General features: G+C 47.7%; 2 protein-coding genes across 2 annotated transcripts in view; one reads left to right on the top strand and one right to left on the bottom strand.

The window, feature by feature from the left end:
* The window catches only part of RIN3 (Ras and Rab interactor 3), a 152,383-nt gene extending 150,737 nt beyond the window's left edge, over positions 1–1,646 (top strand). Inside the window, exon 10 of the mRNA XM_019518643.1 lies at positions 1,368–1,646. Within this exon, the coding sequence (XP_019374188.1) occupies positions 1,368–1,412 (45 nt within the window). The 3' untranslated portion in view covers positions 1,413–1,646. The remainder of the gene's footprint in view (positions 1–1,367) is intronic.
* A 9,036-nt stretch (positions 1,647–10,682) lies between these two features.
* The window catches only part of LGMN (legumain), a 42,957-nt gene continuing 35,881 nt past the window's right edge, over positions 10,683–17,758 (bottom strand). Inside the window, exons 9-14 of the mRNA XM_019518640.1 lie at positions 16,691–16,809; positions 15,916–16,005; positions 13,931–14,128; positions 13,232–13,402; positions 11,820–11,887; positions 10,683–11,499 (exon numbers count right to left, since the gene is read on the bottom strand). Coding sequence (XP_019374185.1) covers positions 11,457–11,499; positions 11,820–11,887; positions 13,232–13,402; positions 13,931–14,128; positions 15,916–16,005; positions 16,691–16,809 — 689 coding nt within the window. The 3' untranslated portion in view covers positions 10,683–11,456. The remainder of the gene's footprint in view (positions 11,500–11,819; positions 11,888–13,231; positions 13,403–13,930; positions 14,129–15,915; positions 16,006–16,690; positions 16,810–17,758) is intronic.

Raw genomic sequence — 17,758 nt, 5'->3', positions numbered from 1 at the left:
CCACTCTTTCCCTCACTGTGGGGCCTCAATTTGCGTTCCCACCCCCCCCCAGACTTACCTGAAGGCAGCTGGGGAAGCTGCTCTCCACCACTGCCTGGGGCTGTATTCCTGGCCACGTGTGTGTGTACATGCGCACACGTGCACATGGCACCCCTGTAAACAGAAAACCTGGATCTCTGTATGATACTGGGAATCCAGGACACATACTGTCCAACAGTTTTGCAGCCTGGGGCCAGGACTTGATGTTCCCATTTTGGGACTGACTGTCCCACCCAGTTAGGGATGGGTGCCTCTTCCCTACGGGGGCCAGAGCCTTTGGGCCCCCATGTACTTGGCACCTATGAGTTGGACTGTCCACACAGGAGCTTATACTTAAATAGCTATTCTGGGATGTTTCTCTATTTCAGTAAATCTCTAAGCATGGACAAGCCCTCTGTCACAATTACAAGCAGGATATGAGGACTCTGGACTGTGACAGTGCTTTAGCAATGGCAGAGCATATGAACCCCAATCCAACTGGCACAGCATAGGCCCTGTGTTCTCTACTGCTTGGTAGCAGATCCTGAAGCACCATCCACCTCCAAGAGAGTCAGGAAGGGAGGGGAGTGGTTACTTTCCCATTGCACTGAGCAAACATCAGGCCAGCTGCACTGCGGACAGGCCCCTGAAGGCTGTAGCAGCAAGCGGCTCCCATACGTACTTGGGAGCTCCCCGAGCCATTGTATTTGTAGTACAGTTTTATCTAATCTCCATCAGCGATGCTTAAAGCCTCAGCAGAGGTCAGCAGTGAACTGCCAGATGAAGTGAGATGATCTCCTAGGTGGAAAGACCAGCTTTAGAGGCAAGAGAAACATCCCTGGCTTTTCATCACTGCGTGCTAACTGTGATTCAGCCTTCACCTGCACTACAGATGGTACTGAAGCAAGCAATTCATCTCTTGTAAACCACGCTCATCCACCAAGCCAACTTTTGATCACCAATGAACAGGAAACAAAAGGCTCCATGTTCCCCACTGCAGGACAGCCCTAGGTCTCAAATGGAGTTGGAAGTTTGGGTAGCGACTGCAGCAAATGTGGGGGAAAATGTTTGCTTTAAAAACTGGTTGGTCTCTTTATGCTGATCACCTGCACTTCTGCCACTTGCAGTTCCCCTTTCTACCGAAAAGAAACTGGGTGGACAATTTAACAGAAGGAAACTTTCCAGTCTGATGATCCACTGGTATCCTTTGATTAGTCAGAGCACCATTACTAAGTGATTCAAGTGCTGGTTCTCACATGATCCATCAGCAGATGAAGTGCAATTCATACCCTTTCAGGAGACTTTATCCTTGGAACAAGTGCGGTTGTGTAAGTCATTTGTTTCCACAGAACTGTTGTGAAACTGCCTATTACCCGGAAAGGCAAACTGTGTGAGAGAGGCTTGCTGAACACATGGAATTCTGTAAAGAAAAGCACATCTATTTTGGATAACCCTTTGCTGCACGCAGCTGGGTTAGTGCTGCATCCTGCTGACCCCAGAATCTGAGCCAGCATTAATTTACTGGAACAAGCAGGTCAGGCAAGGCCTGGATCAAAGCCAGCTGAAACCAAGGATTTTTCTGCTGAATTCAGTGTGTTACACGGGGTCACAAATAAATACACAGGCTGAATTTTCATTTTTATTGTTGGCACAGGAAAAGGTGAGAAGGGTGCATACTTCCTAAGGACTGTAAAAATGATCAGTCTTGCCATTATTACACATAAACATTGGCAGTGCATCATTCACCCATGCTGCTGTCTTCACTGAAGTCAATGAGACTTTTGCCTGAGTCAGCATCAAAGAATTTTACCTGGAATATTGTATCTATCAAAGCAGAGAGTGTATCAGAGCCGAGTTGTGTTACTCAGGTGCTGCCTGCTCAGGGGAGGTGGTGATCAGCACTGACTTGGCAGCAGCTAAATGCCTCCCATAGCTCCTGGGCGTGCAGACGCTGCTCACATGCTGATATCCTTTTATGGGTTGGACATTACTACCCTTTGGGTGCCTCTACACATACAATTAATGTACCCAAATCTTACTGCACTGTAAATTCAGGCACAGTAAGCTTTGGCTGGGAACACATCTACACATGTGTCCTGTTGGGGGTAGATTTGTGCCCAACGGGAGCAGTCAGACCCAGGGCTGCTCCTGCCCTGCTCTGCGCCCTGCAGCAGCGGCCAGAGGGAGCTGCAGACTTTGGCCACAGCTGCCCAGGTGCTAGGGGTGCTTTTGAAAAGGCTGCCCCATGCCTTGCTCCCTCACCGCATGTTTCTCTGGCCCGGAACAGTCTGCAGCCTGCTGGCACAGCCCTCCAGGGCACTGTCCCCAGAGCCTGGCGCAGTGCACCATAGCTGCTCCTCACACATGCCCCAGCAACGACAACCAGCACTGAAGGCTTCTGCTTACTGCTGTGCTTGCCACGCTCCACAGCTGTACTGACCACCACCTGGCCCAGGTGAGCCTCAGCCCCATCCGGCTGACCCTACTGTGTGGCCGCACACCTGGGCTCAGGGCCCAGCCTGAGCCCTTTTGCTCCTGGGCCATTGGCTACCAGCCCCTGGCTCGCCTCCCTGGCAGGGACACTGATGATGCCCCCATGGATGCCACTACAGCCACTGTCCACAAGCTTCTGGGGATCCAGCCCCACCACTTCTGGGCCCAACTTGGCAGCTGGGACTGTTGGCACCATGTCATCCAGCACACCTGGAATGACAGCCAGTGGCTGGACTCGTTCTGGATGACCTGGGCCACAATCCAGGAGCTAGTTCAGCAGCTCAGCCTGCACCTGGAGCACCAGCATACTACCATGTGCCCACCCCTCCCCTTGGAGGCCCAGGAGGCCATCACCCTCCTAAAGCTTGCTACACCCACCAGCCTATGCTATGTCAGCCACCTGTTCAGGGTGGGCAAGGTGATTGCCAGGAAGGCTGTCCTGGGCAGGGGAGGCATGGCGGGAAGAGGACGCTTAGCACCAGGAGCACCAGATGTGGCAGCAGCACAAACAGCATGTCTGTCCCATGCTGTCCCCCCCTGACAATGCCTTGGGTGCGCTGCACATCCAGCAGCAGGGGCCAGGGCACCATGTGCACAAGGAACTTTTGAACCACATCCTTCTCCACCCCCCACGGTAGGGTGCCTGGCTGGCCACCCACAGACCCTAGGCCCACAGTGTACCCCCAAGACCATATGCACTGCAGACAGTTTCCAAACACCAATCTTTATTTCCCTCCAGAACACATCAACATACCTGCCCTCCCTGCCCAATAACAGACCCCAACTCAAACCCCAACACCCACCAACCAATAAAGCACCCTCTTCCCCATGAAACTATTTACACTAGTGCACTGGCAATTGTTGTGGGGGGAGCTTCTGACCTATGGTGCGGATCCAGGGGCACCCGAGCTTTTGGTGACACGCACAGGTGCAGATGCCACAATAAGCCCAGATAGCTGGGGGCTGACCTGGGGGCCAAGGTGGGTGCTGTCCAGCCCACTCAGCCCACTTCCCCTCCTCCTCCTCCGGGGGGTTAGGGCTAGCAGGACCCATGTGCAGATGGACCAGCTCTCGCTCAAGGGATTCATGGAGGCAGGGTGAGCGGCCAGACCACCGAGGGGCCAGGTTCAGGAGCTGGGGTAGAGGGCCCTGGCCAGTGCAGGCGGCACTCCACTGCCTCCCAAGCCCACTGGGGGCTTGGTGCTGGGCTCCAGCTGGCTGCCAGGGGCCACTGGGCTGCAGCTGGCTGGCAGGGCATTGGGTGGCACAAAGCTGACAGCCAGGGCCAGGACGGTGTTGAGAATCTGGTGATCCTCATCTGTTACCACCACCACCTGGGCCACCATGGTGCCCTGCTGGTCCTGGGCCTCACCCAGCCTCTCCAGGAAGGCAGTAAGCCTCTCCTCGAGGGAAAGGTATGCCTGGTCCCTCTCCAGCTCCCTCACCAGGTTCTGGGCTCACCAGGCCCAAGAGTCCACAAGCTTCTCATCCAGCACAGTGACCAGCTGGTCCAGCAGCAGGATGCTGTCCTGGGTGCGCCACTGGGAGTGGTAGCACATGTGGTGGACACTGGTCAATGGTGGTAGCATCTTTGCAGCCGCATCTTCACCCGTGGCTGGTGGGTCTCCCCCTTGTGCAGCTGCTGGACCCGCACAGCAAGGACACAGAGGCTTTTTATGAGAGTTTGCAACATTTCAGAGAGAGCATGCACTGTACTGCACCTTCTGGCCTCAGTTCAGGGGTCATGTGCCCACAGGTGCCCAGGGTCCATGGTAAGTTGGCTGGGTGGGCTCTTACACAGGCAGCCGCTGGCTGAGCCTTCCTTCCCTGCTTCCACAGGGGCTGCTTTCCCCATCCCCTGCCACAGGCAGCCTGCTTTCCCCATCCCCATCCCCATCCCCTGCCAGCTGGCAGGCTTGCTCTGAACCAACTCCCCTCACCCCTTCTCCTCCCTAGAGGCCAGGCAGTTTGCTCCCATGCCACTCGTGGTGCCTGGGTTCCCACCTGGCTGGGACACAGAGTTGCTGATGCCCCCTCCCTCCCCCTGGCAGCCCTCTCCAGAGAGGTGCCCTGGGCCAGGGCTCCTACCATGCGTGGCCTGTGCCCCGAGTGTGCCCCTGGTCACAGTCACCTAGGCACAACAAGCTGCTTGAATCCCTGACCTACTACAGCCTGCTGCCTCTGATTGCTATGGTTCCCTGGGTGCAGCCGAGAACCTGGCATGAGGCCCTGAGCTTCAACGGTGCCCCAGGCAAGCCTACATTTCCTCACAATGTGCGCTGCCACCTGGAGGGGATATCTCTGCCTCCTCTACGAGTGCCTGACCCCCACAGCCGAGGAGATCGCTGCTGCCGGCAATGTGACAGGCCCCTCACTGCCTAGCTGGGAGGCTGCTGGCTGCTTAATAGAGTCCTGAACTGCCTCCTGCCTTCCTGCGTATTGCGAGGGAAAACTCTGGTGGGAGGGAGCTCAGCCAGCAAGGGTGAAGGGGAGGTCCACCCCCCACCCCCCCACAAGTGGGGCCTGTGGCTCCAGGCATGCAGCCCGGGAGCAGGTGGGTGAGCTGGTGTGGGCATGGGTGGCCATGGTGCCCCCTACCCCCAGCCTTCCTCCCTGCATGGGAATTACCGGATGGGTGTGGTAGGCGCTCCCAGTGGTCAGACTCAGTCCCTGGCTGCAATGGCGTGGTCCGGCTGCCTGCAGTATCCCGGGATGGGGAGGCACGGTGCCTGGCTGCCTAGGCAGAGCCCCGCTCCAGGGAGAAGCTGGAGCTGCTTGCTGCTGGGGCCATCCCTGGCCTGGGGTGCACTGCCAGAGTTGGCAGGTGCTGGCCTGGGATGCCCAAGCTACCAGGTGAGGTCGCAGCTGGGGAGCATGCTGGGAACTGGTGCTGGTCCCCTGAGGAGCCCTCCCCCGCTGAGTCCTCCTCTACACTGGGATATGGCGCAGGCTCCAGCAGCCCACTTGTGCTGCAATACACGTGGCAAGCCTTCCTCGGTCCCCGGATCCAGTCCAACTGCCACATGAAGAGCACGGACCTGTGGGCAGCCCTGGACCGATGATTTTGGTCCGTGACTTGGATGCACTGCCCCCCCCCCCGGGCCTTGACTTCCATGTGGCACTGGCAACCAGAGTGCTGGTGGCCACACTCCTGCAGTTCAACATGGCCACATAGAAGAGCTTGTTTGACCTGGTGGCCTAGCTGAACTGCCACTTGACCTTCATGTCACCCCACATCATGATGAGGTCCGTGGTCTCCTGCTTCATCCTGTTTGGGCCCCAGGGCGCTGTCTCTGGCATTGGCGAGGCTGCCATGGCAGCTGCTGCCAGGGGCATCGGGGGGATCAGGCTGGGGTTGCAGGTGCCAGTGTCATCTGACACATGCTGGCTGAGCTGGGCCGTGGTGCCTGGGAGGCAGACTGTGCCCATGTGGAATCCCGGGGGGCAGAGACGGGGCTTCGGCAGCCAGAACATGCCCACACTGGAGGTGCAGGGAGCCCAAGGACCAGGCAGCTGCTGGCATATGCTCTGGGGGGCAGAGCTAGGGTCTGCAGGGCTGCTCTGGCTGACCTGTGTCCACACTGGTAAGACATGATTCCTGGGGCAAGCAGCAGCTGACACGGGCTCCAGGGTCTGGAGGCCAGCTTGGGACAGCCAACAGGTCTGGAGAAACAGCTAGCCATGTGGCTCTGCCCCAAGCAGGGAGCTGGCTCCCTGCTGGTGTGGCTGACCAAGTGCAGTTTTTGCCCTACATCAGCATCTACATGTGCGCTCCTGTGCATTAGTTAATGCACCATTTATCTAGTACCTGCATGTGATGGTACTAGCAAATGGCACATTAGACTAATGTAATGCGTGATAAGTGCTGCATACGTGGGGATGGTGACACTTTACTGCATGCTAGATTAGTCTAAAGCACAGCAAAGCATCTTTGCACCTTTTGAAACCAAACAGCTTCGCTGCCCAGTGCATTGGGGTGATAGATATCTGATTCCTGCCTCCTTAGGACACAAGGTGTCCTTCGTGATAGGGAGGCAAAAAAATCTGTGAACTCTGTTGAAAACAAAGGATGAAATTTTGCCTGGCCCTAATTGGGGTATACAAAGCAAAGACTTTTGTCATTCTTTTCCTCTCGCCCAATCCCACTCAGGCCAGGGGCAGTAACAGGAGAAGTGCTGTCTGCAAGTCTTCTGATTTAAATGGGATTATATACAGAGATGTTGGACACATCTACAGGAGATGCTTACTGCAAGGTAGGCTACTCAGCTTTGCTATTAGGCTGGAGTAAACTAACACTCTGCAGCAGGGTAGTACTTGTAAACACAAGTATTATCCTGCCGTGGAGTTTTTTTGTATGCAGCAATGCACGTGTAGATACTGATGTGGCTGGCTACGAGGGTGATTCAACGTGGGGACTGCCTGCTGGCTAGCCCCACACTGGAGCACCTTCATGCCCCAGCCAGCCCTTCTGCAGCACACTGAACTGGGGCAGAGCAGCTCTAGTCAGGGCTGCTTTGACACAGCCCAATGTGCTGTGGTCCCAGGCACACGTGTAAACACAGCACTCAGGAGTAATAAACTCTGGCATGCTTACTGCCAGAGTTTAGTGCATTGTATTAATATGCACAAGGACATGCACTACTTTGGAAGCTGTTCAGGCCTAATGGGTGCGTTAGCCTATCTAGGTTTGAACCAAGCTCACAACAGATGGCATTGAAGAGTGGAACAATGCATCAGTGCCCAGGTGACCTTTTTTTTTTTTTTTTTTGCTTTTTTATTATTAGAGAATGAAGGGAGTTGCAAGAGTGCTGCACAAAGAGGTATCTGTGAAGATGCAAATATTTTGTTAAGAATGTGCCAAAAGATGGTCCTCAGGAGTCTTCTGCATTACTTGTAGTTTTTCTACAGCCAGAAGAAGTTGCCGTTGTGTCCATGTTCTTAACAAGGGTGGAAGCCTGGACACTGGAGTTGTTCAGACCACAGCTGTGATACATCTGCCTCCAACTTTGCTAACAAAGAGGTCAAAGATCCGTTTGAAACAAACAGTCCACTGGAGGTTTAGGCACACCAGTTACTACAGGCAACCATGCACCAGGGAGTGATGTGGCTAGCAGCATGCCTGGCTGCCTTTGATTCCACAGGGGCCAATTTACTGCTGAGCTGATAAAGGGTAGGCATTAGCATGAGTCCAGAACAAGCCTCACATGCATCTCCCTCACTGCATAGCTAGGGGTGCGCCTACATGTGTATTAATGTTCCATTGTTAGTGCACATTAAATTTAGTACCTTTAATAACAGGTACTAACTCAATGTACAGTAACCAGTACTACTATGCAGTAGTGCCAGTGCACAGTCTTTTAATGATGCTAATGCACAGTAGGCTAATTCTACTGTGCATTAGCACAGCTTTTGCTGTGATACGCGGTAGAATTAGTTTACTATACATTTAGAATCCTGTGTAGACGTGCCCAGGATGTCTTACCCTCTCTGTCAGCATGCCCAACAATTTTTACTAGATATTTCCTAGTAATGAATGAAGAGGAACTAGAGGAATCAACCTGGGTTTAAGGCGTGAAAGGCCACTTTGCTTGAGTTTAGCTAAATACAGTAGTGTTCTACACAAGGAATAAAGCTTAAAAAATTTGAACAAGTTAAGGCAGTTTGGCAACTTAGTTATCATAGCTATCATAGAGAAGTAAGGCTGGAAGGGACCTCAAGAGATCATCTAGTCCAGGGGTCAGCAACCCCCAGAACATGTGCCGAGTATGGCGCATGAGGCCATTTTGCTCAGCATACCACTGCCAGCCTGGGCTCTAGGCAGCTGCTGCCAGCCATGAAGCCTGCGCTGCTCCCAGCAGGCAGCTGGGCAGCTGCAAGCCCTGCTGCAAGCTGGCTGGGCTCCATGGTTGGCAGCAGCTACTCAGAGCCTGGGCCAGGTGCAGCCAGGATGCTGCAAACATCTGCTCTGGGCTCTGGCATAAGGTCCATACCGGCAGGTGCACACACACCTCGGAGCAAATGGTGTGGGAGCAGCCTGAGGTACTGCAACCCCGGCCTCTTCCCCGCCACCGGCACAGAGCTGATGACTGGGCTCTGGAGCCTAGCACAGCTGTTTATAGCCAGCTTGTGCTCTGGGCAGCTGCAGCAGACAGGCTGCAAACAGCTGCACCAGGTTCCACAGCCGCGGCATCAGCTCCATGCTGGTGGCGACTGCACGTGTACCTCAGAGCAGACAGCGGGAGGGCTGTGCTGCCTCAGGCTCCATCCCCACCGCCTGCTCCGAGGCGCATGTGCACCTGCCGGTATGGAGCTGATGCCAGAGCCCGGAGCAGCTGTTTGCAGCCTCCTGGCTGCAGTCAGCCCAGGCTCTGGTAGTTGCTGCCAACCACGGAGTCCAGGCTGCTTGCAGCAGGGCTTGCAGCTGAGCCTGCCTGACTCCCACCCGCTCTGAGCCCAGCCCCAGCCCAGGCAAATGTCCAAGGTAGAAAATAGTTGTGGAAGTGAGATTGGGAGCTAGGACCCTGGCAGGTAATCTAATTTCTGTGCCTTTTGTTTCCAGATTCAGAGAGCTCAGATGAAAGTTGCTCTATTGTTACATGGGGACTAGAGAGGTGTACTCTTAAATTAAGCCCTAAATGTACAGGCTTTACATTAAAGGAAATGTATTTTTACAAAAGGGAAACACTGAGGAAGAAACAATAAAGACCTGAACTCATGGGCTCTAGGAGGCCAGGAAATATACTGCCTTTGAGGAGCACGCTAAGGGTGCGCCTACACATGCATTTAAATGCTACTAAATTTAAGGTGCATTAAGCGCTTAACTTGGCAGGTGTCTACATGTGCAGGGACTGGGCACTAAAGTTAGTCCCTGCAGCCCTACCATATGCCCTAAGTGGCTGGGAAGACCCGGCACTAAAGTAAGTGCCAGGTCACATTTACACATGTATTAATGTGCTTTAACAAACTCTGCCTAAATTTAACACCTGCATTTGCATGTGTCAGATTTAGGTGCGATTATCCTAATTTTGCCATTTTAAATGCACATTAAAGGCACATACATGTAGACACATGCCCATAATGCACATTAACGTGTCTCGTGTAGATGCACTGTAAGAGTTGCACCCACAGGTTAGCTAGCTAGATGTATGCATTTAAACAGATGTTTGAAGGAGTCTTCTAATGTTCATTGTTGTTTTAAATGGAATTAACTTATTGGCTTCAATATTCCACTATTAGAGATAGCACAAGCAATGTATCTCACAGATGAACACCTATATCTTTAGCAAGCCTCCATGGACACATCCAGGTCTCTGGGTACGTAAAAGCTTGCAGGCTCGGAGCCTTATACAGTGTGGTCTGTATGTCTCTTCTTCCCCATCTTACTGTATGAAGTCAAACATCATGATTATCTTTGCGTTTCATTGTGGGTGTTCAGTGTTCTTATTTTTAGACCTTTATCCACTAGAACAAGTTTGCTCTAAAGAAATAACCAGCTATAAAATCTCTAACCGGAACTTCAGGCAGCACAAGGGGGAAGGCTTGTATCTTTCAGGCCTAGGTTGATTATTATTAACAATAACAATAATAATGATAAATAATAACCAAACACTTTATTCTACCATGTCCATTCTGAAACCTACCGTGTGATCTGGCACTTTCCTTTTATCCTCTGCCTTCATGGAGCAGCAACAAGCTGACAATGAAACTGTGTCCTCCAGCCTGCCATGAACTCCTCCCTATATAAATGTTTTTTCAAGCAACTGCTGCCTTTGGGTGGTATTACCCAGAGTTCCTAACCGTACTCCAGACAATGCCCCACTTTCCTTCAGGCTCATTCCCTTCCTAGAAGAGTGAAAAAGCATTGAAATCTAATCCATCCTTCAGAAAAAAACATTTTGTGAAAATGAAGAACTAAGGAAGGTTTTTGTTCTAAGGTATAGAGATTTTAAATCTATTGTAAAACACCACATATTTTAACATGTGCCTTGTTACTTGTGATCTGTTGACTCCTTCGATAATGTGTTTGGGATGCATTTGGAGATAAGGATGGCTGCATCTTAATCATGTAAGTAGTAGATAAATATGGAATTTAGGGATTCATCAGATGAAGTCACAGAAAAGCTCTACTTAACAAAAAAATTGCTTCAAAAGATAAGTCATGGAACACCATATTGTTTGAAGTTGATGAAACATTCAGTTCTTTTTATTCACAGATAATTCCAGTGTTCTTCAATCTTTTGCAATTTATGTGCATACAGGCTTTCTTACAAGATACTGGTACTAAAAGTTACAGCATTAGACAATCTTTGTTTTTCTTTGGGAAACAGTGCTTTCTGACCCTGAAGCCCTTTGTCATCCGCAGTTCAACAAATGTGACCGTTCTCAAGTGCTGCTAATTTCTTTAAATTGTTAATGATTTACAGCTGTAAGTACAAACATTGGTTTCTTCAGTCTTCAACCAATTTGCAAATAGCCAATTGTAAACTTAAGTTAATTAATAATAATACCCACTTTTTAAAAGCTACTTAGTAATAGTATCAAAAGTTTCAAAGGCAAAACAATGAGTTAAAATCATTTTTTTAGCTAACAAAGTTAGGGTTGCCAATAGAGATTGCTTATAGTGTTCATGCAGGAACTCTTAATTTGCATTGGACTTTGAACAAATTCTGTCCATTTAAAACACCCGCCTGTAGCACTAAACCCTCTAAAATGCCTCATGTCAATCAACCATTCTATCAGACAGAGACTGAGAGTGAAGGGGGAAAAGCACTTTCATGCGCTTAACTTGATCACTGCGCTGTCTGATACAGCTCCCACTGTGTTGTTTGAAAGCTGCTACAGTGGTTGACCTTGTTCTTCATTTACATGCATATCTGGAGTCCTGATTATTACAGTTTCAAAAAGGCTATCGCTCTTAGTAAGGATTATGAATTTGAATGTTGTTTTCAATAGTTTCCAAGGCACGCTATGTCCATGGCCAGCTGTATTCTGCAACAGAGAAAACAGCAATTAGAAAAACTGTTGTCTGTATAGTTTTAGATTTATTCCACTGATAATTTTAAACAAGAAAACTGGTGCCAAATGCTCTCAGGGTACTGGAATTGATCATATAAATTATGACTGGTTTTGTTTGAAGCACCTTTTCAGAAACAGCTGTACTACTTGTAGATGAGGTATTCTATTTATAAAAGCCTTGACTAGCAGACCAGCAAAAACATGCAGCTAGTGACTATATTACTTCCTACTATCAACTTCTGCTTTTCAAATGATAAATGAGACCGTGCATGGTACATGACAAGCTTTATTACCTGTCGATGGGATATCCTCCTTCACATGCATTGACCAAGGCATACAGCTGTCTCAATGCATATTCATACTGAAATTAAACAAACAGCAATAAGCATTTCAAAATTTAATAGCAGCACCATTCAAATTGAAATTAAAGATCTCTGTGGATAACATTAACACCCAAAGGTTCCTGGTTGGAATATTCTAATACCCAGTCAAACTGGTCCTTCTTTCATTCTTTAAATGTTCTTTTCCAAGAAATGTCAGGGCATCCCTGAGTGTCAGCCATCCATCCTTCCTTTAATCCAAATCTCATTGCACTTTCTCTTATAATTTATAATCCTAACAACACTCTAATGTAGAACAACGTGTCCTCTGCAGGAGCTGGGATGTTCCTCTAGAATGAACGTAAGCTCTTTATGGCAGGTGATCTGCCTGCTTCTTATTCAAAAGAAATGCAGGCTGTCAATACAGAACAAGTAGGCAAGTGGTAACCCATGACTTCTGCTTTTCTGCTGAACTCTGGCCACATCTACATGAGACGCTGACTGCGCAGTAGCGTGATACAACTGAGCAGTAGCATCATGTGGCAAAAACTGTGATGCAATGCTACTGCACAGTACTATTAGGCTACTGTGTGGTAGCATCACAAAAAAGGTGTTCGCTGGCACAACTGTGCAGTAACTCGGGTTACTGCGCATTTATTTAGTTCTTATATAAGCTTGTATAAACTTATTTATACAAGTACTAAATAAATGTGTAGTAACCACTGCACAGTAGCACCTCATGTAGAGGCGGCCTCCAGGTATTCTACCATTGCCTCATCTTCCCAGCTAGTCTGCTTTGCTTGTTTTATTGTATCTTTTCTAACCCTCAGATTATGAGGAACGAGTCCCTCTCCCATTGCTTCAGTTAGAAAGCACTGCTTCCCAAAGAAAGACAAAGATTGCCTAATTGGGAGAGGGACTCATTTCTCTGGAATGTGTCTGTACAATGCCTAACACAAGGAATTGCTCACCTTTCACTGTGGTATTTAGATGTCACCCTAATAGAAGAGGCACTAAACCTAAAAAATTACTCCTATGGAGTCAACAAGAATGAAACTATATCAACTATATCAACAAACTGCCTCATGGTGATTAAAAATCAGTATTGAATATGTCCTGTTACTAGTGAAGAGTAGGAGATGTGAATAAAAGCTAGTAAATATTCATCATGTTAATGATGTGTTAGATGTTCTTGTTACTTGTAGATGACTCATTAGAGGGTCTTTCCTCCTGCTTTTAACACTGTGAGTAACATTTTCAGAAAAGATTAGCTCCAGAGGTGTTCAAGGCTCCAGTTTGCTTGTGGATAAAAAATGTAGTTTTGCAAAACCATTCAAGAACAGCATGTTTGCCTAGGCAGCAAGCTTTACTGGGTTATAGCTAACCTTAGGAATATGCCAGTTGAAACACTGGGCTTTGAAGCGGTCCACTGCTGCCTGGTAACAATCATGGTTGCTCAGGGTCAGCCTCTCTGACAGAATCTGGTCAGTAAGCTCATTTGATGCTGTGATGAGGTAGATGATCTTTCGCATGGATTCCCGAATAAGCTCTTTAGCCTGTGCAAAAACAGACTCTTTATAATCTTAAGAAAATATGAAAAGAAAATTGGGGATGGGGAAAGTTACAGACTGTCAGCTTCCAAATAAACCCACCTATTAGGTCTCCTTACAAAAAAAGAAATAAAAAACAGTGGCTAGTCTTCTACAGTATCCCTCAGGAAGAATGTCCCTGACCTTCAATACTTGCACTGATAACGCACTAAAGTAGATAATGAGTCTGAAATATAGTTTCCCTTTGTAAAATGGCTGGAGATGGACAAAGAAATTTCTTGGCAATAAAACCTACCAGGTTAATTTTTGTGTTCAGACATTTATATTCCCACTTGGGAGAATACCACCATAGTGCCCTGTGTGTTGATCACAGGATTTTAAGTGATAATGGAGAAAAACTCAGATAATGCTTACTGATCAGAGCCGCATTCTGTTATAGTCTGGGCCCAACAATACGATTGGAGTAACTCCTGACTTATGGCCCTATGACAGAATTTAAAATGGTCTTAGGAACAATCAGAATTTTAATTTTACCTCTAGGTGTGTTTTCATTTCCTCTGCAATCTTCTTAGCCTCATACATGTCATTAGTAGCCATCAGTTTCCGTTTCATGATTGCAAGAGGCACATCAGGACTAGGAGTCAGATCATAGTGTTTCACGGGTGGCAGAGAAATAGGGGTAGATTTCTTTCCACTGCCCTGAAACTGCATCAGTTTCATGGATGAAATGCTCTGCACATGAAAAAGCAAACACACAGATACTGAGCATTTTTGGTTGATGTTCCGCTTTTAGATAGCCACAAAAACATATTCATTTTTCTAAATGTGCTGTTTCACAAGATCCAAACTGCACTAAAATAGCTAATTTTCAGAGTTTCCCAACACAAAAAGTCATACCACCTGAATTTTAGACATGCTTTAAAGGATACTTCTATTGATATAGTGTGTAATGGGAGGTATAATGTCATTTATGAATAGCATGCCAATGTATAGCACTTTCCACCCAAGGATGTTAATGCAACTTTCCATACAGCTCATAGTGCTCTAAGAACAGGTATACAGCCCTTTTATGGGAAGGCAAAGTGAAGCAGTGTGCAGTTCAGTCAGTGCAAGAACCAAAAAGAGAACCCTTGGGTGTGTCCAGACGAACATGGTCATGAGGTATGAGGTGCTGCAAACATGTTTGCAGCAGCAAATACCGTACAGTCCAGCGTTCTCTGTGCTGCAAGGGCGCGCTGCCCAAGTGTGTGCTGCACCAGGTTTTTTCTCTGTGGATATCCAGGGGTCAAAAAAACTGCAGGGAAAAGAAAAGGAGCAATGCATGGTAGACCAGCGTGCGCTGCTGAAGAGCAGAGCTGAGCCACCCAGAGCCATGCTGTACCGCCAGCCAGGCTCTGCAAGGCAGAATCACCACGGCTGCAGCCCTGAGAAGCCCTCAGGACCCCAGATAAGGCTGCTGGATCCAGCACAGTGCTGGCCCCAGCCTCCCCTACCCCACTCAGGGCAAATTGCTGTGCGCCAAAACATGAGTGGCATGGGTGTTCCCCAGGGACAAACAGCAGCAGCGCAAGGCATGCAACTTCTACTTGTCCCCAGGGAACCAAATGTTCACCCATGTCTGGACGCACCCATTGTGTCCTAACTCCCAATCTCCTGTTTTATGCCCGGGATCAAATTTCCTCTTGTCAAATCCCTGCAGGGCAAGAGTATCAAACTCATTAGGCCCCACAAGCTAGATGAGTGGTGTGGGGCTGGTGTGCAGGCTGGGTTGTACTGCAGACCAGCCTCATACACTGGATCCAGCTCACAGGGCCAGTCTGCTGTGGGCACTACGTGCAGCAGGCACCCTGCTCCTGGCCCACTGTGCAGTACACACAGACTAGCCCCTCACACCACATGCAGTGCACGAAGCCAGTTAGGCCTGTATTGCATGTGACATGTTGGTCCGGTCCCAAACTCACAGGTAGCATCATGGGCCAGATGATAGGGCTCTGCGGACTGTATCTTTGACCCCCTGCTCTAGTGGAAAAGCCCTGTGTCAGGTCTACTGTAACTACTATTCTACCCTCCCCGCCTTGTTGTTTTAGCCTACTTTCTCATCTAGGCCTCAAAGCAACAGCAAAGAACAACAGAGTGGACTGAATGCTGGAATAGCACTCTGTGCTCAAGATGCATGTACAAGCTGAAGGGGCTGCAGAATAGCAAACAGCTACTGGCCCTTGCATGGGGAATTAGGAAGTGGAGTAGATCATGCAGTAGAAGGAAGGGTATGAGAGCGAAGGAGGAGAAATTGGGAGTTTCTCTTCAAGCCGAAGAATGAATGCAGTGAAAGAAAGATTTGCATACAGATAGTGAGTTGTGATTCCCCAGCTCTGAGTGGGCTTGTTTGTGAAATGTATTTAGAACCTCAAGATCTCAATCCTCATACCCCAGCAATTTTAAAGGGATGGAAGTATGTGGGGAGAAACACGATACCTAAATCATATTTGACTCCTAACTCCTCTTAAATGAATACTCACTTTGTTTCCATATTGCATCACATGGCTGGTGTTGGTAAGTTTTTTCACTAACTGAAACTGCTTATGAAGCGTTTCTTTTCTCAGATCCTCCTGCAAGAAGAAGGTCATGTTATCATAGATACTTAAATTCAGCTGTCCTAAAACTGCAAGGAAAACAAAGAAGGGCATTGCGAGCTCCCACAGGGTGAGAATAAGGTGAATTTCTGTAATACTTCAAAGGAGATTAAATTTAAAGTTAGGGACTCTGCACTGACATCAGGAGTCTGCAGCATCTTATTAAACTGCTTTATTAGTGATCTTTCAGCAAAATGGGCACAGGTGAGCTAGAATAAGAATCCCTGAAGTGTTTCATGACTGATGGATCTTTGATCCAAAACAAAAGCAGTGAATAGCAGTGGCCTTTGTTTCTTATTTAAGGATCACTAGGAAAACTTGCACTTGGAAACTTGTTTTAAAAAATCCTTGCAATTAATATGGTATCAAATTGTTATATTCAGGTTAAGTGATTTCAAATCTGGTGGTTAGACTGCTTGTAATCTTCACCTCAAAAAAGAAGAATAAGTTTCTGAACTACACTAATCACCCAAATATGTAAACCTTACAAAGACTAAACTAGTCATGAAAAGTTTTCATCAGCCACCCCATTCCACATTACTACCTATGAGAATAAATAATCTTTACTCTTGTGCAAAAGCTAAAGGATAAAAAAAAAACTTTATTAAAAAAAGAAAAAAAAATTAACAGAAGCACCAAATGTCTGATCTAAATAACTCACTGCATCAGAATCTTCCATCCAGTTGACACTGTACCAGTCCCCTAAGTAAGTTTGCCTTTCATCATCATAATAGCATGCATATGAAGACTCCTTAGGATTGGCAGCAGTAGTTGCATAAACTGTAAGACAAATGGAATAGCAGCCTTCATTTACATCTTCCCATTAATTTGGTACTGATCTGCATGACTGAGTATTATGATCTGAATTGAAACAATGAGCCTGATAAATATCCTGTTCAGTTACTTTTGGTGCCACTGAAAAAGCTCTTATCTTATGGCGAACTGTATGCTTCTTGAGGTATTCAGTGATGAATGTGGAATTTTAGAAAAAAAAAGAAACAAAATAATTCAAAAGCATGTTAACAATTGGTTTAAATTCATCTTCTGACATGGGATGATACTAAAGGCCCCTGAAATTCCTCATTACCAGCTGAATAATACTGTATGTAATCAATACTGATTATTCAGATAACATACTACATTTAAAATCTTGTGCAACTTGCCCATTCTATAACATAGTGTTCTCTGTCAAGTCCTTTGTAACACTGTGGAGTAAAGAAACAAAGCATTTTGCAGCTACAACTGAGATGAGGAGTCTACTGGAGCTCTTAAAAATACAGGTACCCACAGATTTCAGTGGTTCGAGTAGTAAAATGCAGTATTTTGCATGTTTGCAGAAATGGTTGAATTTCAGGAAGGCAGTCTGAGTGTAGTATTGTGGTTTCAATAAGGTCAAAAATAATTTCATTATGTACACAAGTAATTTTTCAGGTAGAAAAGGCTCATAATCTGGGGAAAAGAAGAACACTAGTCTTAAATATTGCTTTCTTAATATTTAGTGTTTTGAAAACATTTTCATGGTATCTTCTTAAGGCTTAGCCAGGAATCAATTGAACCTTGCAGCTCACCAGTGATGGGTAGGCAAATATCGCCTATTTTAGGAATGGCTAAATACCATATTTATTTAAATCCACGTAAAGGCTTGGATTCAAGTACGATCAAGGGGTGGTGGAGAGGGGTGGTGCAAGAGGCTGCTGTAGTTACTCTGGCCCCACTCAGAGCTTGGGAT

Source organism: Gavialis gangeticus, unplaced genomic scaffold (genome assembly GCF_001723915.1).
Source record: "Gavialis gangeticus isolate Ggan-Ray unplaced genomic scaffold, GavGan_comp1, whole genome shotgun sequence".
NCBI classification, from domain to species: Eukaryota; Metazoa; Chordata; order Crocodylia; family Gavialidae; genus Gavialis; species Gavialis gangeticus.
This window is presented reverse-complemented; position numbering and strand designations above follow the sequence as displayed.